The following is a 20,617-nucleotide window of genomic DNA, read 5'->3' as shown; positions in this document are numbered from 1 at the left end:
AAGATCCTTCTCTAAAACGCCCTGAACCCTCTCATGGGGATGGGCAAACTATGACTTGGGACTCAAATCTAGCAAACCACCTGATTTTGTATGGCCCTTGATCTAAGAAAGGGTTTTACTCTTTAAAGTGGCTGAACAAAGTCAAAAGGAAATACGTTTCATGACATGAAAATGGTATCAGTTGGCCTTCCAGTGTGTCTACAAGAGGGTATTTTGGAATACAGCTGTGCCTCTACACTTTCTCTATGGAGCTTCTGTGCTGCCACCATGGAGTTGAGTCACTGTGACACCTTACGTGTCTCCAAAGTCAAATACTATCTGGCTCTTTACAGAAAAAGTTTGCCAGCCGCTGTCTATAAAGCAAATGTGGCCCAGGGTTAGTTAGCTATTGGTGGCAGTGAAATGGATGTTCATTATACTGTCCTTTCAGCCTTTCCGTAAGTTGTAATTTGCAGATAAAAAGTTGAGGGGAAGTTAACGTGGGGTGGCTCACTGTGTCTTTTCTGTAGGGCTTCCTTCAGGCAACTCCCTGTTGGTTCAGGTGTCCCCACATCACCTCCCTTGGATCTGAGCATCAGAGCTCTTGGACAGTTGTTGTTGTTCAGTTGCTCAGTCGTGCCCGACTCTTTGCAACACCGTGGACTGCAGCATGCCAGGCTTCCCTGTCCTGCACCATCTCTTGGAGTTTGCTCAAACTTGGAGCTGGTGATGCCCTCCAACCATCTCATCCTCTGTCGCCCCCTTCTGGCCGCCTCACTAAAGCACCCAGTCTATCAACTGCACCCAATTCCTGTTTCTGGCAACTGTTAACCTGCCCATCACCCATCGCCTAAGATTAGAAAGTTAGGTTTTCCTTTCCCTTTTCACCCTGTGCATATTCTTTTATTGGAAGAAGTAAAACAGGAAAACCGCTGTGAAGAGAAGCACGATGAGTGTCTTGTAGGATAGTCAGATTTAATGTATGGCTACAGGCTCCCCAATTTTGTTCTCTGTTTGTCTTTATTTCTTAATTAAAAATTAAAAACATTATTTTTTTGGCTGTGCTGGGTCTTCGTTGCTCTGCAGGCTTTTCTCTAGCTGGGGAGAGCTGCGGCTATCCTCTAGCTGTGAAGCTCAAGCTTCTCATTGCAGTGGTTTCCCTTGTTGCAGGGCATGGACTCTAAGACACGCCAGCTTCGGTAGTTGTGGCCTGTGGGCTCAGGAGTTGCAGCTCCCAGGCTCTAGAGCACGGGCTCAATAGTTGTGGCGCACGGGCTTAGTTGCTCCGCGGCATGTGGGATCTTCACGGATCAGGGATTGAACCCGCGTCTCCTGCATTCGCAGGTGGATTCTTTACCACTGAGCCACCAGGGAGGCCCTCTGCTTCAGTCTTATAGAAGTATGAACATTTTTACCAGTGATTTTTACTTCTTTTTTATAGCAATTGTCAGAAATCCAGAAGTCCAATATGCAGATCAAGTCTAACATAGGCACGCTAAAAGATGCGCATGAGTTTAAAGAAGAACGTCCACAGCATCCCCAGGATTTCCAAAATGTGATGCAGCTACTTGACAATCAGGTATGTAGAAGTGGGTGACTACTGATTTTTCTTGGTGAGGTAATTTATAGGTGACAGCATCTAAGAAAAAGTGTCTTTTTCAGTGATGGTGACAGTGGCTAATTCTTTTTTTCTTGTCTCCTATTGCATATGTAACTCATAATAGATGTTCATTAGATACTTCAGTTCAGTCACTCACTCGTGTCCGATTCTTTGCAGCCCCACGGACTGCAGCATGCCAGGCTTCCCTGTCCATCACCAACTCCTGGAGCTTACTCACACTCATGTCCATCGAGTCAGTGATGCCATCCAAGCATCTCATCCTCTGTCGTCCCCTTCTCCTCCTGCCTTCGATCTTTCCCAGCATCAGGGTCTTTTCAAATGAGTCAGTTCTTCGCATCAGGTGGCCAAAGTGTTGGAGCTTCAGCTTCAGCATCAGTCCTTCCAATGATTATTCAGGGCTGATTTGCTTTAGGGTGGACTGGTTGGATCTCCTTGCAGTCCAAGGGACTCTCAAGAGTCTTCTCCAACACCACAGTTCAAAAGCATCAATTCTTTGGCGCTCAGCCTTCTTTATTAGATACTTACTGATTGCCTAATAGATGTGGATACAGAACGTCTGGCAAAGTTGTTTAATTTTTCCTCAAATGATATATGTTTGAATTAGTTTATATTACTTCAGTAGTTATTTTTCATGTTTCAGATGAAGGCCCACTTTCGAAAGGCATAGAAAGGCATTCTGAAGCACAGACTGTTTTTTCAGAGCGTATAAGCTGCACTGGTGAACTGATGATCTTTTACACATATCAGATGAATTACAGTCATCTGGAAGTGAACCTCAGTAATCAGTACGGCCTTCATCCTGGCTCTTTTGGTCACAGTGACTTAGGAGAACTTTTTTTAGCCAGAAAACAGAGATTAAAGCATATGAAGTCATGATTTTTTTTTCAAAAAGCAGTATTACATCATTTTAAAAAGTAAATGTGTTTTTCAGGGACCTATTGTATAACACATGGAACTACTCAATGTTCTGTGGCAGCCTGGATGGGAGGGGGTCTGGAGGAAAATGGATACATGTATGTGGATGGTTGAGTCCCTTCGCTGTTCCCCTGAAACTATCACAACATTGTTAAACGGTTCTGCGTGTGTGTGCTAAGTCATTTTAGTTGTGTCCGACTCTGTGTGACCCCCTGGACTGTAGCCCGCCAGGTTCCTCTGTCCATGGGATTTCCCAGGCAAGAATACTGGAGTGTATTGCCATGCCCTCCTCCAAGGGATCTTCCCAACCAAAGGATCGAACCAGCATCTGTTTTGTCTCCTTCATTGGTAGGCAGGTTCTTTACCACTAGCGCCAGCTGGGAAGCCCAACCAGCTATACCCTAAGACAAAATTTAAAAATTTTTTTAAAAAGTTTTTGTGAATATGGACTACAACCACAGCTTCTTGTCTTGCCTCTCTCCCCCGAATCTACCTTCTGCATTGCAGCCAGGCTGACCACATCACCACCCTGCCTAAAATCCTTTGGTGTCTCCCCCTTTTTCACAGAAAAAACTCTAGAACCGTTAACCAGGATTCAGAGTCCCTGGGCATCTGGTCCTGCTATCTCCCACCATTCTTGGCTTTACCTTGACACACCAGCAGTGCCTAAAAGCGCCTGGTTCCAGCTTTCTTTGTCATGTACTTCCTAGTTTTTAGGCGCCATCACTTACTCAGCTGGAATGGCATCTCTTCTGGAAAGTTCTCCTGGGCCTCTGGGTTAATGCATGCCACAGTCCTCCAAGCTGGACCTGACCACGTGCACATTATGTGGAAACCTCCCATTGTTATATCCACCTTCCCCCCGACCGCCCCCAGGGAGGGCAGGGCCCGCCTCTTAGTCCTCTACCAGCCTGGTGGCACCAGTAGTAAAGAACCCGCCTGCCAATGCAGGAGACATAAGAGGCACTGGTTCAGTCCCTGGGTTGGGAAGATCCCCTGCAGGAGGGCATGGCAACCCATGCCAGTATTCTTGCCTGGGAAGTCCCATGGACAGAGGAGCCTGGAGGTCTACAGTCCAGGGGGTCGCAGAGTTGGACACAACTGTTGCGACTTAGCATGCATGCACACAGCCTGCTGCAGCTGCCCAATGAGGTGCAGATACACGGTAGGGAATCAGGAATTGGGTCCTGATGGTTGCTCCCAGCAGGCTGCTCTCTCACTAGTTGAGGGACTCGGCTATGAAACTCTCAGGTGCCACGTGAATTTGTCTGAGGCCTTCCTGTGAGCTCTGTCAGTGCGTAACCCATAGACTCAGAAACCGTGACGTTTCCTTTTGACTTTTTAGGTTGGCAGGCTAACACCTGGTTTTTTTAAATGAAGTTTTAGTGAAACACAGAGCTTCCCTGGTGGCTCAGACGATAAAGAATCTGCCTGCAATGTGGGAGACCTGGGTTCTATACCTGGGTAGGGAAGATCCCCTGGAGGAGGGCATGGCAAACCACTCCAGTATTCTTGCCTGGAAAATCCCCATGGACAGAGGAGCCTGGCTGGCTACAGTCCATGGGATTGCAGAGTCGGACTGGACTGAACAGCTAAGCACTAAGACGCAGCCTTGCTACTATGTATCATCTGTGGCTGTTCATTCACATATTACTTATGGCTGTTGTCCCATTCCTGGTAGTAGTGCGTCATCTGGCCCCCCCGAGTCTAACATATTTTCTGTTAGCCCCTTAATAGAAAATATTTGTTGACCTCTGCCTCAGCGTGTAAGGTGAAAACCAGGTGCAAGTGTGATTAGTTTCTGACTGTATTCGTCTTTAAAAATGGCTGCTAAAATGTTACCCAAATAGTTGGGTTTCCTAGATACTCACTGAAAAAGAAGCTCTCGTTCTGAGTAGATGTCATTATTATGAGAGCGTGCTAAGTGGCTTCAGTCATGTCTGACTCTTTGCGACCCAATGGACATAGCCCACCAGGCTCGTCTGTCCATGGAATTTTCCAGGCAGAAATACTGGAGTGGGTTGTCATGCCCTCCTCCAGGGGATCTTCCCTACCCTGGGATCAAACCCACGTCCCTTATTTCTCCTCCATTGGTAGGCAGGTTCTTTACCACTAGTGACACCTGGGAAGCCCGTCATTATTATAGGTGGACCTAAATTTCTCCTATTTTACTGTTTTGCAGGAAAGCAAGTGGACAGCTCGTGTTCAGGCTCTTCATCAAGAACACAAGAAAGAAAAGAGCCGGGTAAGATTAAGAAATGATTGGCCTATAGAAAGTGGGTCTTTCTGAAAAGAATATTTGCTCTCTTTATAATTAAGATAGTATTTGTCCGCTGAAAACAATTTGTAGAGAAATGTATAACAAAAACTTAAATTACTTATAATTCCAATACCAAAGATAACCAGTGCTACTGCTTTGTTATAATTTCTTCAGTCTTTTTGATGCTGTAAATGTGCTTCTTTAGGTATAGAAACCCATACATATAATTTGTCTCACAGTTTTAAAATTATGCCTTATATCTATAACTTTATACATTTTAATTTAATATATCATAAACATTTTCCTATGTTTTAAAATATTCTTCAAAATCGTGATTTTTTTTAATGACTCCATGATGATCTTACTGATGTATCATCAACTATTTAATCTCTTCTTCATTGTTGAATACATATTTCTAATTTTTCTACATTACAGAGTGGCAATCTAAGTTTTGAATACAGGCCTACCTTGTTTTATTGCACTTTGCAGATAATTGTGTTTTATGTAAATTGAAGGTTTGTGGCAACCCTGCATTGTCAGATGATGCATTTTTTAGCAATAAAGTATTTTTAATTAATGTATATATGTCGTTTTTTAGACATAATGTTATTGCACACTTAATGGGCCACAACGTAGTGTAACATAACTTTTACATGCAGTAGGAGACTAAAAAATTCATGCGACTCATTTATTGCAATTTGGCTCTATTGCTATGATCTGGAACTTAATCCACGGTATCTCCAGGTCTATCTATAAAAATGAGGATTGTTTATATTAAAGTCACTTTTTAAGTCATTTTAATGAAAACAAAAATTAATTGTAACACCTATTTCCTTTCTGCTGGGTACATCAGAAATTTAAGTGTTAAGATGCCTTTATAATAGTGCAAAAATATAAAATAAATTTATTTGAGATTTTTAGGTAGGAAAACATCTGTTTTTTCACTTTATTTTTTCTTATTTATTTATTTTTAAATTTTTATTTTTACTTCATTTTACTTTACAATACTGTATTGGTTTTGCCATACATTGACATGAATCCACCACGGGTGTACATGCATTCCCAAGCATGAACCCCCCCTCCCACCTCCCTCCCCATAACATCTCTCTGGGTCATCCCCGTGCACCAGCCCCAAGCATGCTGTATCCTGCATCGGACATAGACTGGTGATTCGATTCTTACATGATAGTATACATGTTTCAATGCCATTCTCCCAAATCATCCCACCCTCTCCCTCTCCCTCTGAGTCCAAAAATCTGTTATACACATCTGTGTCTTTTTTGCTGTCTTGCATACAGGGTCGTCATTGCCATATATGTGTTTTGTAGCCCTTTGTATCCCCTTTTGGGCAAACAGGATAGACTGGGTGGCTGATAAACAACAGAAACTTATTTCTCATGGTTCTATTGCTCCAGCAATTGGACAGAGAGAGTTTGTTAAAAATAGTGGCTGGCCTATGAGTAGATGTAACACCCAATTCATTTCTCCAACCTAAGCCACCCTTCTGAGCTCCAGATGAGATAGCCAGCTTGGTACTCGGCCTCTGCACAACTTTTTAAATGTGATGTGTCTAAAATGAGGTCCTTGGGTTTGTTCCCAGACATCTTTTTCTTTTTGGTTGATGGCATCCTCGTTCACTCAAGTGCAGACATTGATTCCCATCTCCTCCTCAACTCTCAGTTCCAGGCTATTGATGGGTCCTGCTGAGTATCTCATATCCATGTTTTTCCGGACATTTCTATGCCTTCCATTGCTTCTCCACTGAGCTCCCAGCATTTCCAAAAGGGAAACCCCTTTTGGGTCTATCCAGTCTCCCAGTTCCAGCCTTCCTCTTGTAATCTGCTCTCTGCAGAGCAGACAGAACAACCTGGCTACTCAGCTCATCCTGATCCTCTCTCTCAACCTACTATTTTAGCTATGATGGCCTTCTGGTAATTTATAGAACACACAGCCTTTTTTCTCCTTGTACATGTGGTTTTTTACTTCTGGGAGGTACTTCCCCTTGCTCCTTATGCAGCTGGCTCCTTCCCCTCTGATTTAGTTTTCTCTGAAAGTGAAAGTGTTAGTCACTCAGTTGTGTCCTACTCTTTGTGATCCCGTGGACTGTAGCCCACTAGGCTCCTGTCTCCATGGAATTCTCCAGGCAAGAGTACTGGAGTGGGTTCCCACTCCCCCCTTCTCCAGGAGATCTTCCCAACCCAGGGATCAAACCCAGGTCTCCTGCATTGCAGGGAGATTCTTCACCATCTAAGCTACCAGGAAAGCCCTAGTTTTCTCTGCTGTTCCAAATTACTACAGATTTAGTATGTCACAGTTTCTATGGGATAGGAGTCCAGGCACGGCTTAGCTGGGTCTTCTGCTCGGGGTTTCGTGAGCTGCATTGGAGGTGTCAGCCGAGCTGTCTCCTCTGGGGCTCTGGGGCCTCTTCGAAACCTGTTCAGATGGTTGGCAATGTGCAGTTCCCTATGGTCAGCCGTGGGAGTCAGGGTGGAGTGAGACCCTCAGCTCCGCAGTTCACAACCTGACTGTGACTTCTTCAAGGCCAATAGGAGAGCATCGCTCCTGCCTTCATTCTCCTCCTTTAAGACACTTGAAGTCACCCAAGACCGCTCCATCCAGGGAAGCAATCCTCTCCCTTAATTATTCTCATCACTTCACAAGTGTAACTCTGACTGATCACTTTTTAAGTAGCTTATTAGTTTACTTGTTTATTGTCTGTCTCTCCAGCCAGATCATTAGCCTTTTGAGGGAAGGGCTCTGTTTACTCCTCCACTGCATTCCCAGAATCTAATAATGTTCCTAAAATGTTCTTGTTGTTGTTCAGTTGTGTTTGACTCTTTGAGGCCCCATGGACTGCAGCATGCCAGGCTTCCCTGTCCATCACCATCTCCGTGAGTTTGCTCATACTCTTGTCCATCAAGTCGGTGATGCCATCTGACCATCTCATCCTCTGTCCCCCCACTTTTCTTCCTGCCCTCAGTCTTTCCCAGCATCAGGGTCTTTTCCAGTGAGTTGGCTCTTTGCATCAGGTGGCCAAAGTATTGGAGCTTCAGCTTTAGCATCAGTCCTTCCAATGAATAGTCAGGGTTGATTTCCTTTAGGATTGACTGGTTTGATCTCCTGGCAGTCCAAGGAACTCTGAAGAGTCGTCTCTAGCACCACAGTTTGAAAGCATCCGTTCTTAGGGGCTTACTAAATATTTGCTAAATGAATGCAGAAGTTTGATAGGTGGCCAACAAGGGGATCACTCAGCCTTTTTTTCTTGCGGAGAGAGGGATGCTAATTGTAGGGGGCAGAAGAGCAGGGTGGAAAGAGCTGTCTGTTAGTGTGAGCGTGATATTTGAATCCAGATCCTCTTAACCTTGGGTCCCTGCTTATCTGCCCCGCTGCCTTGTTCACCTGTCATTCTTGAGGCACTTAGCCAGCAGGGGAGGGAAACAGACAACTTAGAGCAGTTGCTTTTCTGTAAGAACCCTGAATCTTTCCTTTGAGATGCTCTAAGGCAGCAGTTCCCGAGACTCATTCAGCAGGTAAGTCTGGGACATGCAGAGTTTGGAAAAAAATAAACACCAATAACAACAGCAGCAGACCCCAGATCATTGTGTTTTGGATCCATGGTTTGAACCACTGCTCTTGCGATTTGAAGTCCTAATTTTATTCTTCAAGGCTTCTTTAGCACACAGGGGTTTAGGGACAGAAATTCAGAGTTCGTTTTTAATAGGGGATTTTAGCTCTTGCTCCTTTAAGCCTCTTGCATTCCAGGCAGCTGTGGGAATTTCAGTGGCTTTCTGGCTAGACTGCTGTGTAAGCTGTAGACATTTCCACTTGGCCCCTGCAGGTGGTGACAGAGAGGAAGGGAAGGTCTGGTTCTGAGGGAGGCACCTCGCCCCGGGTGCTGGGAGCGGGGAGTTTTTGGTGCTGCCAGCAGGCTACGCTGCTCCCTCGTCTGTTGGCTTTGCTTGTTCAGAAGCTCCTTGCTTCTCCCTTCATTCCTCTTAAACCCCAGCAGAGGGGCGAATTCCCTCAGGTTTAGCAATCTGTGCCCGAGACCTGACTATCAATTATTCCACATGATTGGTGCCTACTGTGTTCCTACAATGCACATATTGTATTTCTCTGCTTACGGGAAGTTGCGTTTGCCAACTTTTTATTGCTTTACCTAAATTCTTGGCAGTCTTTTTTTTTTGGTTTTGTTTTTAAATAGCAGTGGTAGGAGTTCAAAGGGAACCACAGGTAAATGGTGGCATGCCCTTTTCCTCCCAACAGAAGACTCAGAGCTTGGTACGTTGTGGAATGGTCATGTAGTAAAAGAGCAGCAGAATGGGGTGATGTGGCTGGTAGAGAAAAAAAATGTGAAACTCGCAGTGGTAGAAAGTCACAAGAAGTGAACTCTAGGACTTCCCTGGTGGTATAGTGGATAAGAATCTGCTTGCCAATGCAGGGGACATGGGTTTGATCCCTGGTCCGGGACGACTTCATGTACCACAGGGCAGCTAAGCCTGTGCACCTGTGCTCTAGGGCCCGAGAGCTGCAACTACTGAAGCCCCCATGCCTAGAGCCCGTGGTCCACAACTGGAGAAGCTGCTGGAATGAGAAACCCAGGCACTGCAATGAAGAGTAGCCCCTGCTCGCCCCAACTAGAGAATGCCCTCCTGCAGCAATGAAGACCCACTGCAACCAAAAATTAATGAATTAGTTAATTAAAAAAGGAAAAGAAATGAGCTCCAGAGCCAACAGCTTTTTGAAATAAGTTCTGGCTAGTGCTCATCTTCAGACTAGCACATTCCTCTCTCAGCAGACTCTTTCTGTACCTTCTTGGTCAGTTCTTAATTCCAGTATCAAAAGGATGCCATCCCATCATTTTTCTTGAGTCCTCCTTCTCTTTGGGTCCTGCAATGAGTCCCCATATGGTTGATCCTAAACCTCCCCCCAGACCCCTGGACATTTTTACTGGCTTCGCCTTCTACTTTCCTGCTCAGGATTTCCCAGACTGTCTTGGGAGGGGCACTCTTACAGTGGTCTCTGAAAATGTGGGGAAGGTTCTTGACAGTGTTCTCCTGTCATTGAGATTGTTAGCATCCATTGGGATATGTAAGGTTTCTTTCTAGTCTTTACCCAGGAAACCTTTGTAACTTGGTTCAACCTATTGTTTGTCTGGGCCCATATGAGCACACAGCCCTTCAGAGGGAAGACCCTGCTATGTATTGATGAGGAGCTTTAACTTTTTGTTGTTGTTTTTGTTATGTGTCTATTAAATGTAAATTAGATTATTTTTAGAGTAGTTTTAGGTTCACAGCAACATTGAAGAGGAAATGCAGAGTTCCCAAATACCCCACTCCCCACACCCCTGCCATGTACAGCCTCCCGTATTATCAACACCTTGTACCAGAGTGATACATTTGTTACAACTGATGAATCTATATTGATATGTCATTATCCCCCAAAGACTTCCCTGGTGGCTCAGATGGTAAAGCGTCTGTCTACAATGCGGGTTCAATCCCTGGGTTGGGAAGATCCCCCGGTGAAGGAAATGGCAATCCACTCCAGGACTGTTGCCTGGAAAATCCCATGGACAGAGAAGCCTGGTAGGCTACAGTCCATGGAGTTGCAAAGAGTTAGACACAACTGAGCAACTTCGTTCATTTAATCATTGTCCCCCAAAGTCTACCATTATTTTAGGGTTCATTCTTGTTCACTCTTGTGAATAGGGATTCCCAAGTGGTGCATCGGTAAAGAATCTGCCTGCCAATGCAGGAGATGCAGGAGACACGGGTTCCATCCCTGGGTCAGGAAGATCCCTTGGAGGAGGAAATGGCAGCCCGATCCAGTATTCTTTCCTGGGAAATCCCAAGGACAGAGGAACCTGGTGGTGTACAGTCCATAGGGTCACAAAAAGTCAAACGAGGCTGGGCAGCTGAGCACGCATGCACAATTTCTTAACACATCTCATGACACAGACACTAAGTTTGAGAGTGTGGACTTGGAAGACAGGAAAGCTGAGGTCTGGGCTCTTCCCTCCTCCAGCTGTCTGCATGTGGGTCAGCTACTTACCTCTCTAGACCTGAGTTTCCCCATCTGAACAACGGGGTCAAAACATGTATCCATGATGCTATGGTGTAGATTCAGCAAGATGTGCTTAACGTTTTAGCCTTTGAAACGTGTTGAGTGTTTGTTTAAAAAACAAACGAACCTCTCCAGTTAGGAAATGCTGCTTCAGGCTCTCTCTGTGCTCCTCTCAACACAGTTACCCGCCTTTTCTGACCTGCACTTCCCTGTCTCCATTCCCAAGCCACAGAATTGGAATGGGCTTCGTGCCATTTACCAAGGGTTTTTTCTCCTCCTTTGAAGCAACGTCTGAAATTGCTTTAAGAATGTTTCCTTGAATTTTTGAAACCAAACTCTTGTATTCTTTTTCAAAAAATATTTAGTTAATTAATGTGGCTGGGCTGGGTCTTTTGCAGCATGCAGGATCTTAGCTGTGGCCTGTGGGATCTAGTTACGTGACCAGGGGTCAAACCCAGGTCCCCTGCATTGGGAGCACGAATCTTAGCCTTGACCACCAGGGAAGTTCCTTTTCTTCAGTTCTTGTCCAGAACTGATATTCCCTCTAGAGATGAATCTGTGCATCTTTGGATCAATCTGCCCTGTGCTTCCCTTCCTTCTCTTCCCTTCCTCCATCCATCCTTTCCACCCTCTCTCCACCCTTCTCCCTCCTCTCTTCCTCTTTTTCTCAACCCCCAACCCCCTTCCATTTCTCACTAAATGTTTATTGAAAACCTGCTAAGGGACAGAGACTGCTAGGTATATAAAATAATTAAGTTGGGCTCTCTGGCTGGGGGAGTGTGCTTTCCAGCTGGGATGATATGTGAGGGCTGCTTGGGGTCTGAGTTGCTCTGTGGGTGGCCCGGTCCTTTATCCTCGCTCCTCCCCATGTGATTTCATGTAATGGGTCACTACGCCGTTCACATGATCAGTGTTGTCTGTTTTGGGCCACGAGCTCCCTGGGAACAGAGATGAAGCCCCTTGTAACAGCCAGGGCCTGGGGACACGGTGATCAGAGAGCTAGTCAATGTGTAGATAACATAAGCCAGTGAGAAGGCGAGGTGTGTACATACAAACTGCAGAAAGAAGAAATTTGCTTGCAGGTTCCATATGCATGCCTTTCTTCCTCGTTTTCTTGCAGCTCCTGTCACATATAGAGAAACTTCGAACTTCAATGATAGACGATCTAAATGCAAGTAATGTCTTCTATAAGAAAAGGATAGAAGAGCTAGGGCAGAGGCTCCAGGAACAGAACGAGCTGATCATCACTCAGAGACAGCAGGTATTTTGGTGTATATATATATATATATATATATATATATATAGGCACCATTTTTCTGAAACCAGTGCAACTTATTTAAGAACGTGTCTTTAGAGCATTTGTAAGTTGGATAAGATGAAGATAGAATATCTTCCCACCTCCTCACTCCCCATGGTTGTTTGTCCAAGTCAATAAAATAATTTTTTTTTAAGTATTTTTGAAATACTGTAGAGCAATCAGATTTATTCAGTTAGAATTCAGGATAAATGTGAAGGCACCTAAGGATTTCTTTCACTAATTCCTTTGAGAAGCAGGTGAATCCAAATGCTGCTTTTATAAAATGTTTGTCTCCATGTCATTAAAGTCCACACGTCCTGTGTCTTTGGGGCATTTGGTGAAAAGGTTCATTTACTGAGCCGAGTATCTGTTGACCATCCAGTACATCCCTGTCTAGTTTCAAACATGGATCGCTGAAAGACTGTTCTTCTTTGCAGATTAAAGAGTTCACCAGTAAACCGTTAAACAGTGTCAGTGAACCCAAAGGTAAGTGGACCAGGATCCCAGTGCTGAAGGCAAGGTGGGCCATCCTAACCGTGCGCTGAACGTTGGTGAATGTGGGACTGAGATGGTTCATGGGTGCTAAGATGACATTCCTCTAGTTATTTTGACTTGGGAGCTCTGTTACCACAACCCAGAGAATTGAAGAATTTCAAATACCTAATCTGTCATCAAATGGTCTCCTGTCCTTTTTATCAGAGTATTGTTATGCACATAATACATGCTCAATAACTGTGCCCCTGGCTGAATGTGCAGTTTGCTGACTTAGGATTAAAAGCGCAGAGTCCAGAGGCAGGCTGGGTTCAGCTCCCATCTCTTTGTAGCTTTGTGAGCCTCTGCCCCAGTTTCCTCAGCTCAGAAGCTGGAATATTAGTAGTATTTACATCATAGACGTGTTATGAGGATTAAATGGGAAAACATGTAAAGAGCACCTGTTAAATACTCAGCAGTGTTGGCTATTGTTATTGATAGTAAACTCTTAATTAGCCTAAAGTGCTATGGAGGCTTGATGTGCAATTCTATGTTATGGTCTGCTGGGGTTGAGGGTTTGCTCTAAGCATAGTGGGGGGATATACAGCCTACTGAAAATAGTAATGATAGCCACCCATCTCCACAACATTCAGGAACTGGTCTAGAAGCGGGACTGGGAGTCAGAAGAACAGAGTCTCCCATCCTAGCATCAAGCTTGCCTTCTGCCTGATTGCCTTCTGAGTGGTCCCAGTCTTGGTTCCCATCTGTCTCAGATAGTAGGGCATCTTTTGTCTACTTGAGGGATGCCAACTGGGAATTGGTACTGGGTGTATGGGTTGCATTTCCTCCCTGTTTCTGGGGTCATGAGAAATGCAGGCATGTCTTGGAAATATTGCAGGTTGAGTTGCAGACCACTGCAATACAACCAGTAATCACAATACAGTGAGTCACACAATTTTTTTTGATTTTCCAGTGTATATGAGTTATGCTTATACTATACCATAGTCTATTAAGTGTACAATAGCATTATGTCTAAAAAATGCACATATACTGTATTGCTAAGAATGCTGTCACCTGACAACGCAGTGCTGCCACAAACCTTCAATTTGTAAAAGTGCAATATCTCCAAAGTACAATAAAGTGCAGTAAAATGAGATTGACCTATATGTTGACCTAGACACTTGCTTTCCTTGTTTCAAGATCAAGTTTTGGAAAGGGTGGCTGTAACTTCTCTTGGAATAGTTACAGTTCAGATAATTAGGAAAACCTGAATAATTAGAATAAATAGTTGAAAAATAATTTTAGGAAAAAGTTAGCTTTTAAGGGATTTACGTTAAGCATCTTTGTTGTAACAAGTCGCTACATGTTGGTACATTTCATGTATTGTATTTTGGGGGAAAATATTAGGATGTACACTACCAAAATATAACCCATAGCTTGTGGGTTTTGTTATTAATTTATCTTTTTTTATTTCAGGGAATCTTTTAACCTGGCAAACTTTTGAACCTAAGCCAACTGCCCCAACTGTACCAAGTAAGTTTCTATAATAGGCTCAGGGTTCTAAAGATAGTTTTAAAGTGCTTAAACCCATATATAACTTCTACTTATTCTTTTGAGAGATGATTCTTGGAACATCAGTGTGTCTGGAGATTACATAACGATCTATTTTGATTCCTGGCCTTGACCTGGTTCTAAAACCCACTATAATAAATGTCCGTGTGATTTTGTGGTGGTTTTGGTTAGCCATACCTGTTACCTTAACAGTTTGCCTAATAAAAGAATGGCTAAAAATTCCTTGGCATCACCCCAGGGCGTGCTCTGGGTTTCCCAAGGCAAAGCACTGTGACGATGTGACTGTGAGTCGTGACCACCACATTTTGGCATCTCTGAGACCCCGTGCTGCAGGGTTTGACCCAAGGCCCCTGGGTCAGTCACTCACAAAGTCACAGCACCGCAGTCTTCCAGAGCTGTCAGGATTTGGCTAGAATCCAAAAAGACATAATCTGTACAGTTGAGAAATGGATGGATTGTCTTCTTAATATTAGTTGAAATATTTTTGTTCCATTCAGGAAAGCATGTGAACAGGATCTGAATACTAAGGGAGGGCCTGCCCCGAGGCCGGGCACGGAACGCCATGCATGTGGGCCCAGGACTTGTAATGATGAAAGGACACTGATGAGCATGTTTGGGAACTGGGCACAATTGACTAGAAAGCACTGATGGTTTTAAATGCTCAACTGCTTCTTGAGGCCTGTTGATGTTGGTCCTGGAAGCTGAAGAGGTTGAGAGATGCTGAGGAGGAGAGGGCAATTGAAGTGCCAAGGGTAGAGCTAAGGAGAGAACAGAAGCATTTCAGAGAAGTATGGAAAAATTACAAGACGTTCAATTACTGTTGTTTATATTTTAATTATACTTAGCACAATATTGGAACAGTCGTGCTAAGTTGCTTTAGTTGTGTCTGACTCTTGGCGGCCCCATGGATTGTAGCCTGCCAGGCTCCTCTGTCTATGGGATTTCCCAGGCAAGAATACTGGAGTGGGTTGCCATGCCCTCCTACAGGGGATCTTCCTGACCCAGGGATTGCACCTGCACCTCTTAGTCTCCTGTATTAGCAGGTGGGTTCTTCACCACTAACACCACCTGGGAAGCCCATTGAAACAATAACATGTTCCAATAAAACTTTATTTACAAAAACAGGCAGGTGTTGGTGTGTCTTATAGACTGTAGTTTGTCAAACCTGGATCTAGCTTAGCAAGTTGCAGATAGGTTCGAAGGCCATATTTCCAGAATCGATAGCAGTTTACCCATAGTTAGAAGTTGAACACTTTCACACTAGCCATTGTAAAGATGAAATTTTATGCCTATAGGGGTAGCTGGGGCTTGTGACCAGTATTTCTTAGATAGGATTAGAATTAAACATCTGTTTTTAATAAGCTGTGGAAAGAGTCATAAAGACAAATAGTTGAGAGAGGAACCTCAGATAGAAATTTCAGTATTAGAAGAAAGGCTGTGGAATCTAATTTTCTGAGATACTTTGATGTAAAGAGTATTCAGTCTTACTTGAATCAGGTATACTCTTCTAAAGGCTCTAGCTGAATTAATGCCTTTAAAAGGCGTCTTTCAGCCCAGTGATTGGGGTAGTCTTATAAATTGGTTTATTGTACATGAATATTCATAACAGCATTATTCTTAATAGTAAAAAAGTGGAAATTGCCCTAATGGCCATCAACTAATGAACAGATAAATAAAATGTGGTCTATCTACAAAATGGAATGTTATTTGGCCATAAAAATACACGCTAATGCTGACGCATGCTTCAACATGGATGAAACATGAAAACATGCTGCTAAGTTAAAGTGAGCGGACTACAGAAGGTCACGTAACGAATTGTAGGGTTCCATTTATAAGTGAAGACCAGAATAGGCAAATCCACAGAGATAGACAGTAGATCCTTGGTTGCCCGGGCCTGCAGGGAGGGAGAGATGGGGCTAATAGAGATGGGTATTTGGGGAGGTGTACATGTAATGAGTATGTTCAAAAACTTGAGAGTGGGTATGATTGTACACCTCTGTGTCTGTATTAAAACCCACTGACTTGTATATTTGAAAAGGGTAGATTGTATTTCAAATTGTTATAAATTTGGTTTAGGTTAGTTGGTGCTATCTTTGTCATTTGAAACATTTGTTCCCTCATGATCTGTATATTAATATACCTTGACTAATGTGATAAATACTTAGTTTATCCTCATGTTCAGATGTTGATGCTGTATATACAGGACCCTGTAATTACATTTTTATGCTTTTTCAGTGAATGCCCCAGCCCCCCAGACACTGGATGCGAAGTCGAGTCTAACAATGGCACATGGTAAGTTTCAGCAAAGTCTCAGCGTTTTATATACAGTTTCCACCTGAGTTAGATAACTTAGTAACTGAAAAGTTCTTCTGTGGGGATTATTTATGCAAACAAAACATTTTGATGAATGCAAAACAGTTAATAAAACTGCAGTCTTCCTATGTAATGTTACTATGAACTAGTCAAACCTACCAGTCATAAAGTAGAAAATGTCTCTATTGCTGGGCTCACAAGTAGAGATTTTAAACTCTGAGTAGTTCTTGGAGCATTTGTGATTTTTGATGGAAAGTAGTAGGTATCGGGTAAGAGGGTGACTTTCCTACTAGACCAGCCAACCAGCACATGCCACAGGGCATACGTGATTGTTTGTATAACTTTCAATGTGGCAGCTAGTCACCTTTTTTAAGCAAACAGTTTCAGGGATTGGTTGAGAAAATCTAGAAAAGACACGTGATGGAAACCAAAGGAAAAAGTAGGAACCCCTGGATGAAATTGTTGCCAGGATCCAGGTCTTGGACCAGGTCACAGGGTAATAATTGTTATTAACATGATCCAGTAGACAGCGTGAATATTTATAAACATATTTTTATACAACTAATGTGCTAGCAGTTTTTATGGTATGTTTTCAATATATTGTTTTCCTGTGGTCTGCTGTGTGTTAAATGAATTAAAGTGGGAGGGGGACCATCTTTTTCCTGTCTTACCTACAAATGTTTCTGGAATCTAATGATTACTTCATTCCACTTCTCTATTTAGCCTTTTACTTTGGACTTAAATCCATGGCCAGTTGAGTTGGACTTTTTGTCTTCAGAAATATTGTGGTTCATGTATGATGGCCCTTTGTAATTATTCTCTTTACTCACTGACTGATTGATGAAGTGTTTACTGCCCCTGATTTTTTTTCTAAGATCATTTCAGGGGGATTGGTTCCCTTGGGCATGTGTTTACAATACATAATGCATAAGTTCTTCACATATTGGATGTTATTATTTTCAAGTGTTTAGAACATGCAGGGGTTTTTTCCCTTTGAACCAGTAACAGAGATAAATATATGAATATATTCAATATGAATTATATATGAATATATGAGGAAGTCATTTCTAACAATTATTGTCTATTCATGTTATTTATGTCAGGTTAATATCTCTCTGTTGCCTCCTTTTTTAGGGTTGATTTTTATAAGGCATTGCTGGCTATTTCTTTTTATACATCAACATGTGTTTTAGTTTCGTTTCCCCTTTGTTATTGCTAGCCTCCTATCTGACATTATATGAGAGCTATGTTTTCGTTGTTTTATATTTTTGGTGCCCAAGCAGGGACACGTATGGTAGGCATGGAATGCTATCTGGGGCTGATTCCAAGGTCCCAACAAGTCTGATGTTTTAGAGCATCGTGTTCCATGTGGATCCTGCCCTGCCCAGGCGGGGGCTGCATGAATTAGCCATGCTCCCTTGCTGGCATCTGCTGTGATTGAAATGCTCATTTTAAATGCCAGCCTGGCATGAGGCCCACAGCCCTTGGATTGGGATCAAAGCTGATTTGTGAGCATCTCAATGGTTAGGAGTGAGGAGCCGGCTTGCCCCCGCCCCCGGCCGTGGCAGCTTCCCCAGGTGCTGGGGGTGGGGCAGGGGGTTGGAGGGGACAGGGAGGGTTGGTCACGGATTGCCCAACATTAATTAGTCCAGCTTCCTCTCTGTCTTTCCTTTTGTTCCATCATAAACCTTGATGAGGTCCTTTACCATGAAAAATCTCATGATTACTCACCACCTGAGGTTGGGTTCCCCGAGACACAGGCTTCGGGGTGGAGGTTTGCAGGTGAGATTTGGGCACTGCTTTCAGATGACACCCGTGAGAGAAGCAGGGTTGGGCATTAAAGGGACGTTGATCCCAGAGGCAGCTGCAGTAGAGGTTTCAGCAGGTCTGACTGGGAGTTTTAGAGGTGGGAGGGGCATTGTGGAGTTGTAGGTGAACAGTTATAAGATATGCATTGCCCTAGGGAGAGGGGTACTGGCTGCTCCTTTCTGCTGAGACAGGCAAAAATTAGCAGCAAAAGGTGGCAGGAGAGCACTGGATGTGAATTACTGGTGCCGGTGAACTCGTTGACAGAGTGGGGAATGTGCAGAAGAAATTGGAGGGATGCTGGCTGAGGTTGCTTATGGCAACCACTGAGTGATGTGGTTTGGGTCATTCTTGCGACATTTCATAGCTGCTGAATGTTCAGAGACTGAGCATGGCAGGATTGGAGAGCTGAGCTGCACGAAGAATTTAAAGAATCTGAGCTGGGAGATCAGTTGGTGATGTTAGACATAGTCTGAGAGATTCCTAGTCTGTCCTTGAATGGTCTCCTCTCCTTTGTGACAGGCTTCCCAGGTGGCTCAGTGGTAGAGAATCTGCCTGCCAAGCTGGAGATATGGGTTCAGTCCCTGGGTCGGGAAGATTCCCTGGAGAAGGAAATGGCAACCCACTCCAGTATTCTTCCCTGGAGAATCCCATGGACAGAGGAGCTTGGCGGGCTACTGTCCGTGGGGTTGCAAAGAGTCAGACACGACTGAGCAACTAAGCAACAAGAGATTCCTTACCTAGGGATTGGGGTTATGGTGAAGAAATGGGAGGGAGTGAACACAACAGCTGTTCTATGGGATTGGTGAAAAGGCTGTGCGAGTGATCAGGGAGCAAAGGAGAGAGAAAGGCCAGAACATGATGAGCTCAGGTACTGGCTGGGCGATGTCTGGAAGACAAACCAAATGGGCATCAGTGGGAAGGCATTGGAGCTTCATGGCCAAGAGCCTGGAGTTTGGAAGCAGTCTGGATTCATGATTGAGTCATGAGACTGTGGACTTGGGTTTCCTTGTTTGCCAGATGGGGAGAAGAGTCTTGGCTACTCCACTGGGCTGTGGTCAGGGTGGATGAGGCAAGTCCTTTGGAGCAGAAGTCGCTGAGCATGCACAGGCTAAACATTAGTTTCTAGGGTGGGGCGATCAAGTCCAACAAAGTCAGCCAGTGGAGAAAGGGCTGGGTGAAGAACTGGGGGTTTTTCTTCTGGAGGTAATGGTGGGAGACTGACATAAAGATTTTTCTGGAAGCCTCTGAGCATTTCAACTCTTACCCTGGAGGTCTCAGCTTATAAAGCATGAGGATGGCAGGCCTTCCGTCCCAAATTTGGGATATCAGGCTGCTTTCGGTGCTCTGGGGTCTGGTCAACCTCACTTCCTCATCCTTTATTATTGTAGGAGCCCAGATTCAGGAATCTGTCCTTCCCCCGCCTTCTGCATCACTGTAGGAAATGTCAGATTTTGACATTAATCCTGACTCAAGAAAGATAAATCATAGGATTATCCCTATAAGTATGTATATTATGATATTGTAAGATTTTATAAAAGTTTTCCTCATAACTTTTATTTTTGTCTTTTTCAGAAATTACAATAAAATATAAACTATGTGACTTAAAAAAATGAAATTAGCTATCCTTTTAAATCTCTGTTTTCAGCAGTTCAAATTAGGAAAATACTTGTGTAACCTTACTTTTTTAATTTTTAAACTTTTTATTGAAGTATCATTAACATATAACATTATATTATTTGCAGGTATACAATATAATGATTTGATATTTGTATGTGTTGCAAAATAATCACCACATCTAGTTAATGTCCACCACCACCCATAGTTATGCATGTATAACTTTAAAATCTTGATGCTGAATAATAAATTCAAAAGCACATTTGTGGTGTTCACCACTTGTGTTACAGGGTTCAAATCACATGCTCCTTTGTGGTGGGGCCGTGTTTATGTTTCAGAATTAAAGTGGAATCCTATTTACTGATACACTGTGTGCTGACAGTTCATTTGAAAGTAGTTTAAAATGCATTTCTCCCATATAGTCAGTGTTAGAGATGTTGAGTATATTGCTGAACTAGCTGTAAGAGCCTAGTTATAAACACTTAAATATAGCTATTATATATGTGTGTGTGTGTCTATGTATATATATTTTTATATGCCTAAAATAGAATACCATAAATACCCTTTAATAAATTAGAAGACCTTCAAAGTAGGAGGTAGTAAATCTGAGATAATACATGCAAAGCACTTAGGTCTGTGCCTGGAAGCCCAGGTAGTAATTGTTGGCCACTATTACCCTCCCCAATCACCCACCCTGGGGTCT

The 20,617-nt window shown here is 43.5% G+C and overlaps 1 protein-coding gene across 3 annotated transcripts in view; it reads left to right on the top strand.

Moving 5' to 3' along the window:
• DZIP1 (DAZ interacting zinc finger protein 1) overlaps positions 1–20,617 on the top strand; it is a 50,163-nt gene that overhangs the window by 11,053 nt on the left and 18,493 nt on the right. For all 3 annotated transcript variants that reach the window (XM_042255011.1, XM_027973718.2, XM_027973717.2), the window contains exons 9-14: positions 1,421–1,558; positions 4,698–4,760; positions 11,959–12,099; positions 12,573–12,621; positions 14,083–14,139; positions 16,414–16,470. In XM_042255011.1, the coding sequence (XP_042110945.1) occupies positions 1,421–1,558; positions 4,698–4,760; positions 11,959–12,099; positions 12,573–12,621; positions 14,083–14,139; positions 16,414–16,470 (505 nt within the window). The remainder of the gene's footprint in view (positions 1–1,420; positions 1,559–4,697; positions 4,761–11,958; positions 12,100–12,572; positions 12,622–14,082; positions 14,140–16,413; positions 16,471–20,617) is intronic.

Source organism: Ovis aries, chromosome 10, assembly GCF_016772045.2.
Source record: "Ovis aries strain OAR_USU_Benz2616 breed Rambouillet chromosome 10, ARS-UI_Ramb_v3.0, whole genome shotgun sequence".
NCBI lineage: Eukaryota > Metazoa > Chordata > Mammalia > Artiodactyla > Bovidae > Ovis > Ovis aries.
Note: the sequence above shows the minus strand (reverse complement) of the source record. Positions and strands in the feature narration are given on the sequence as shown.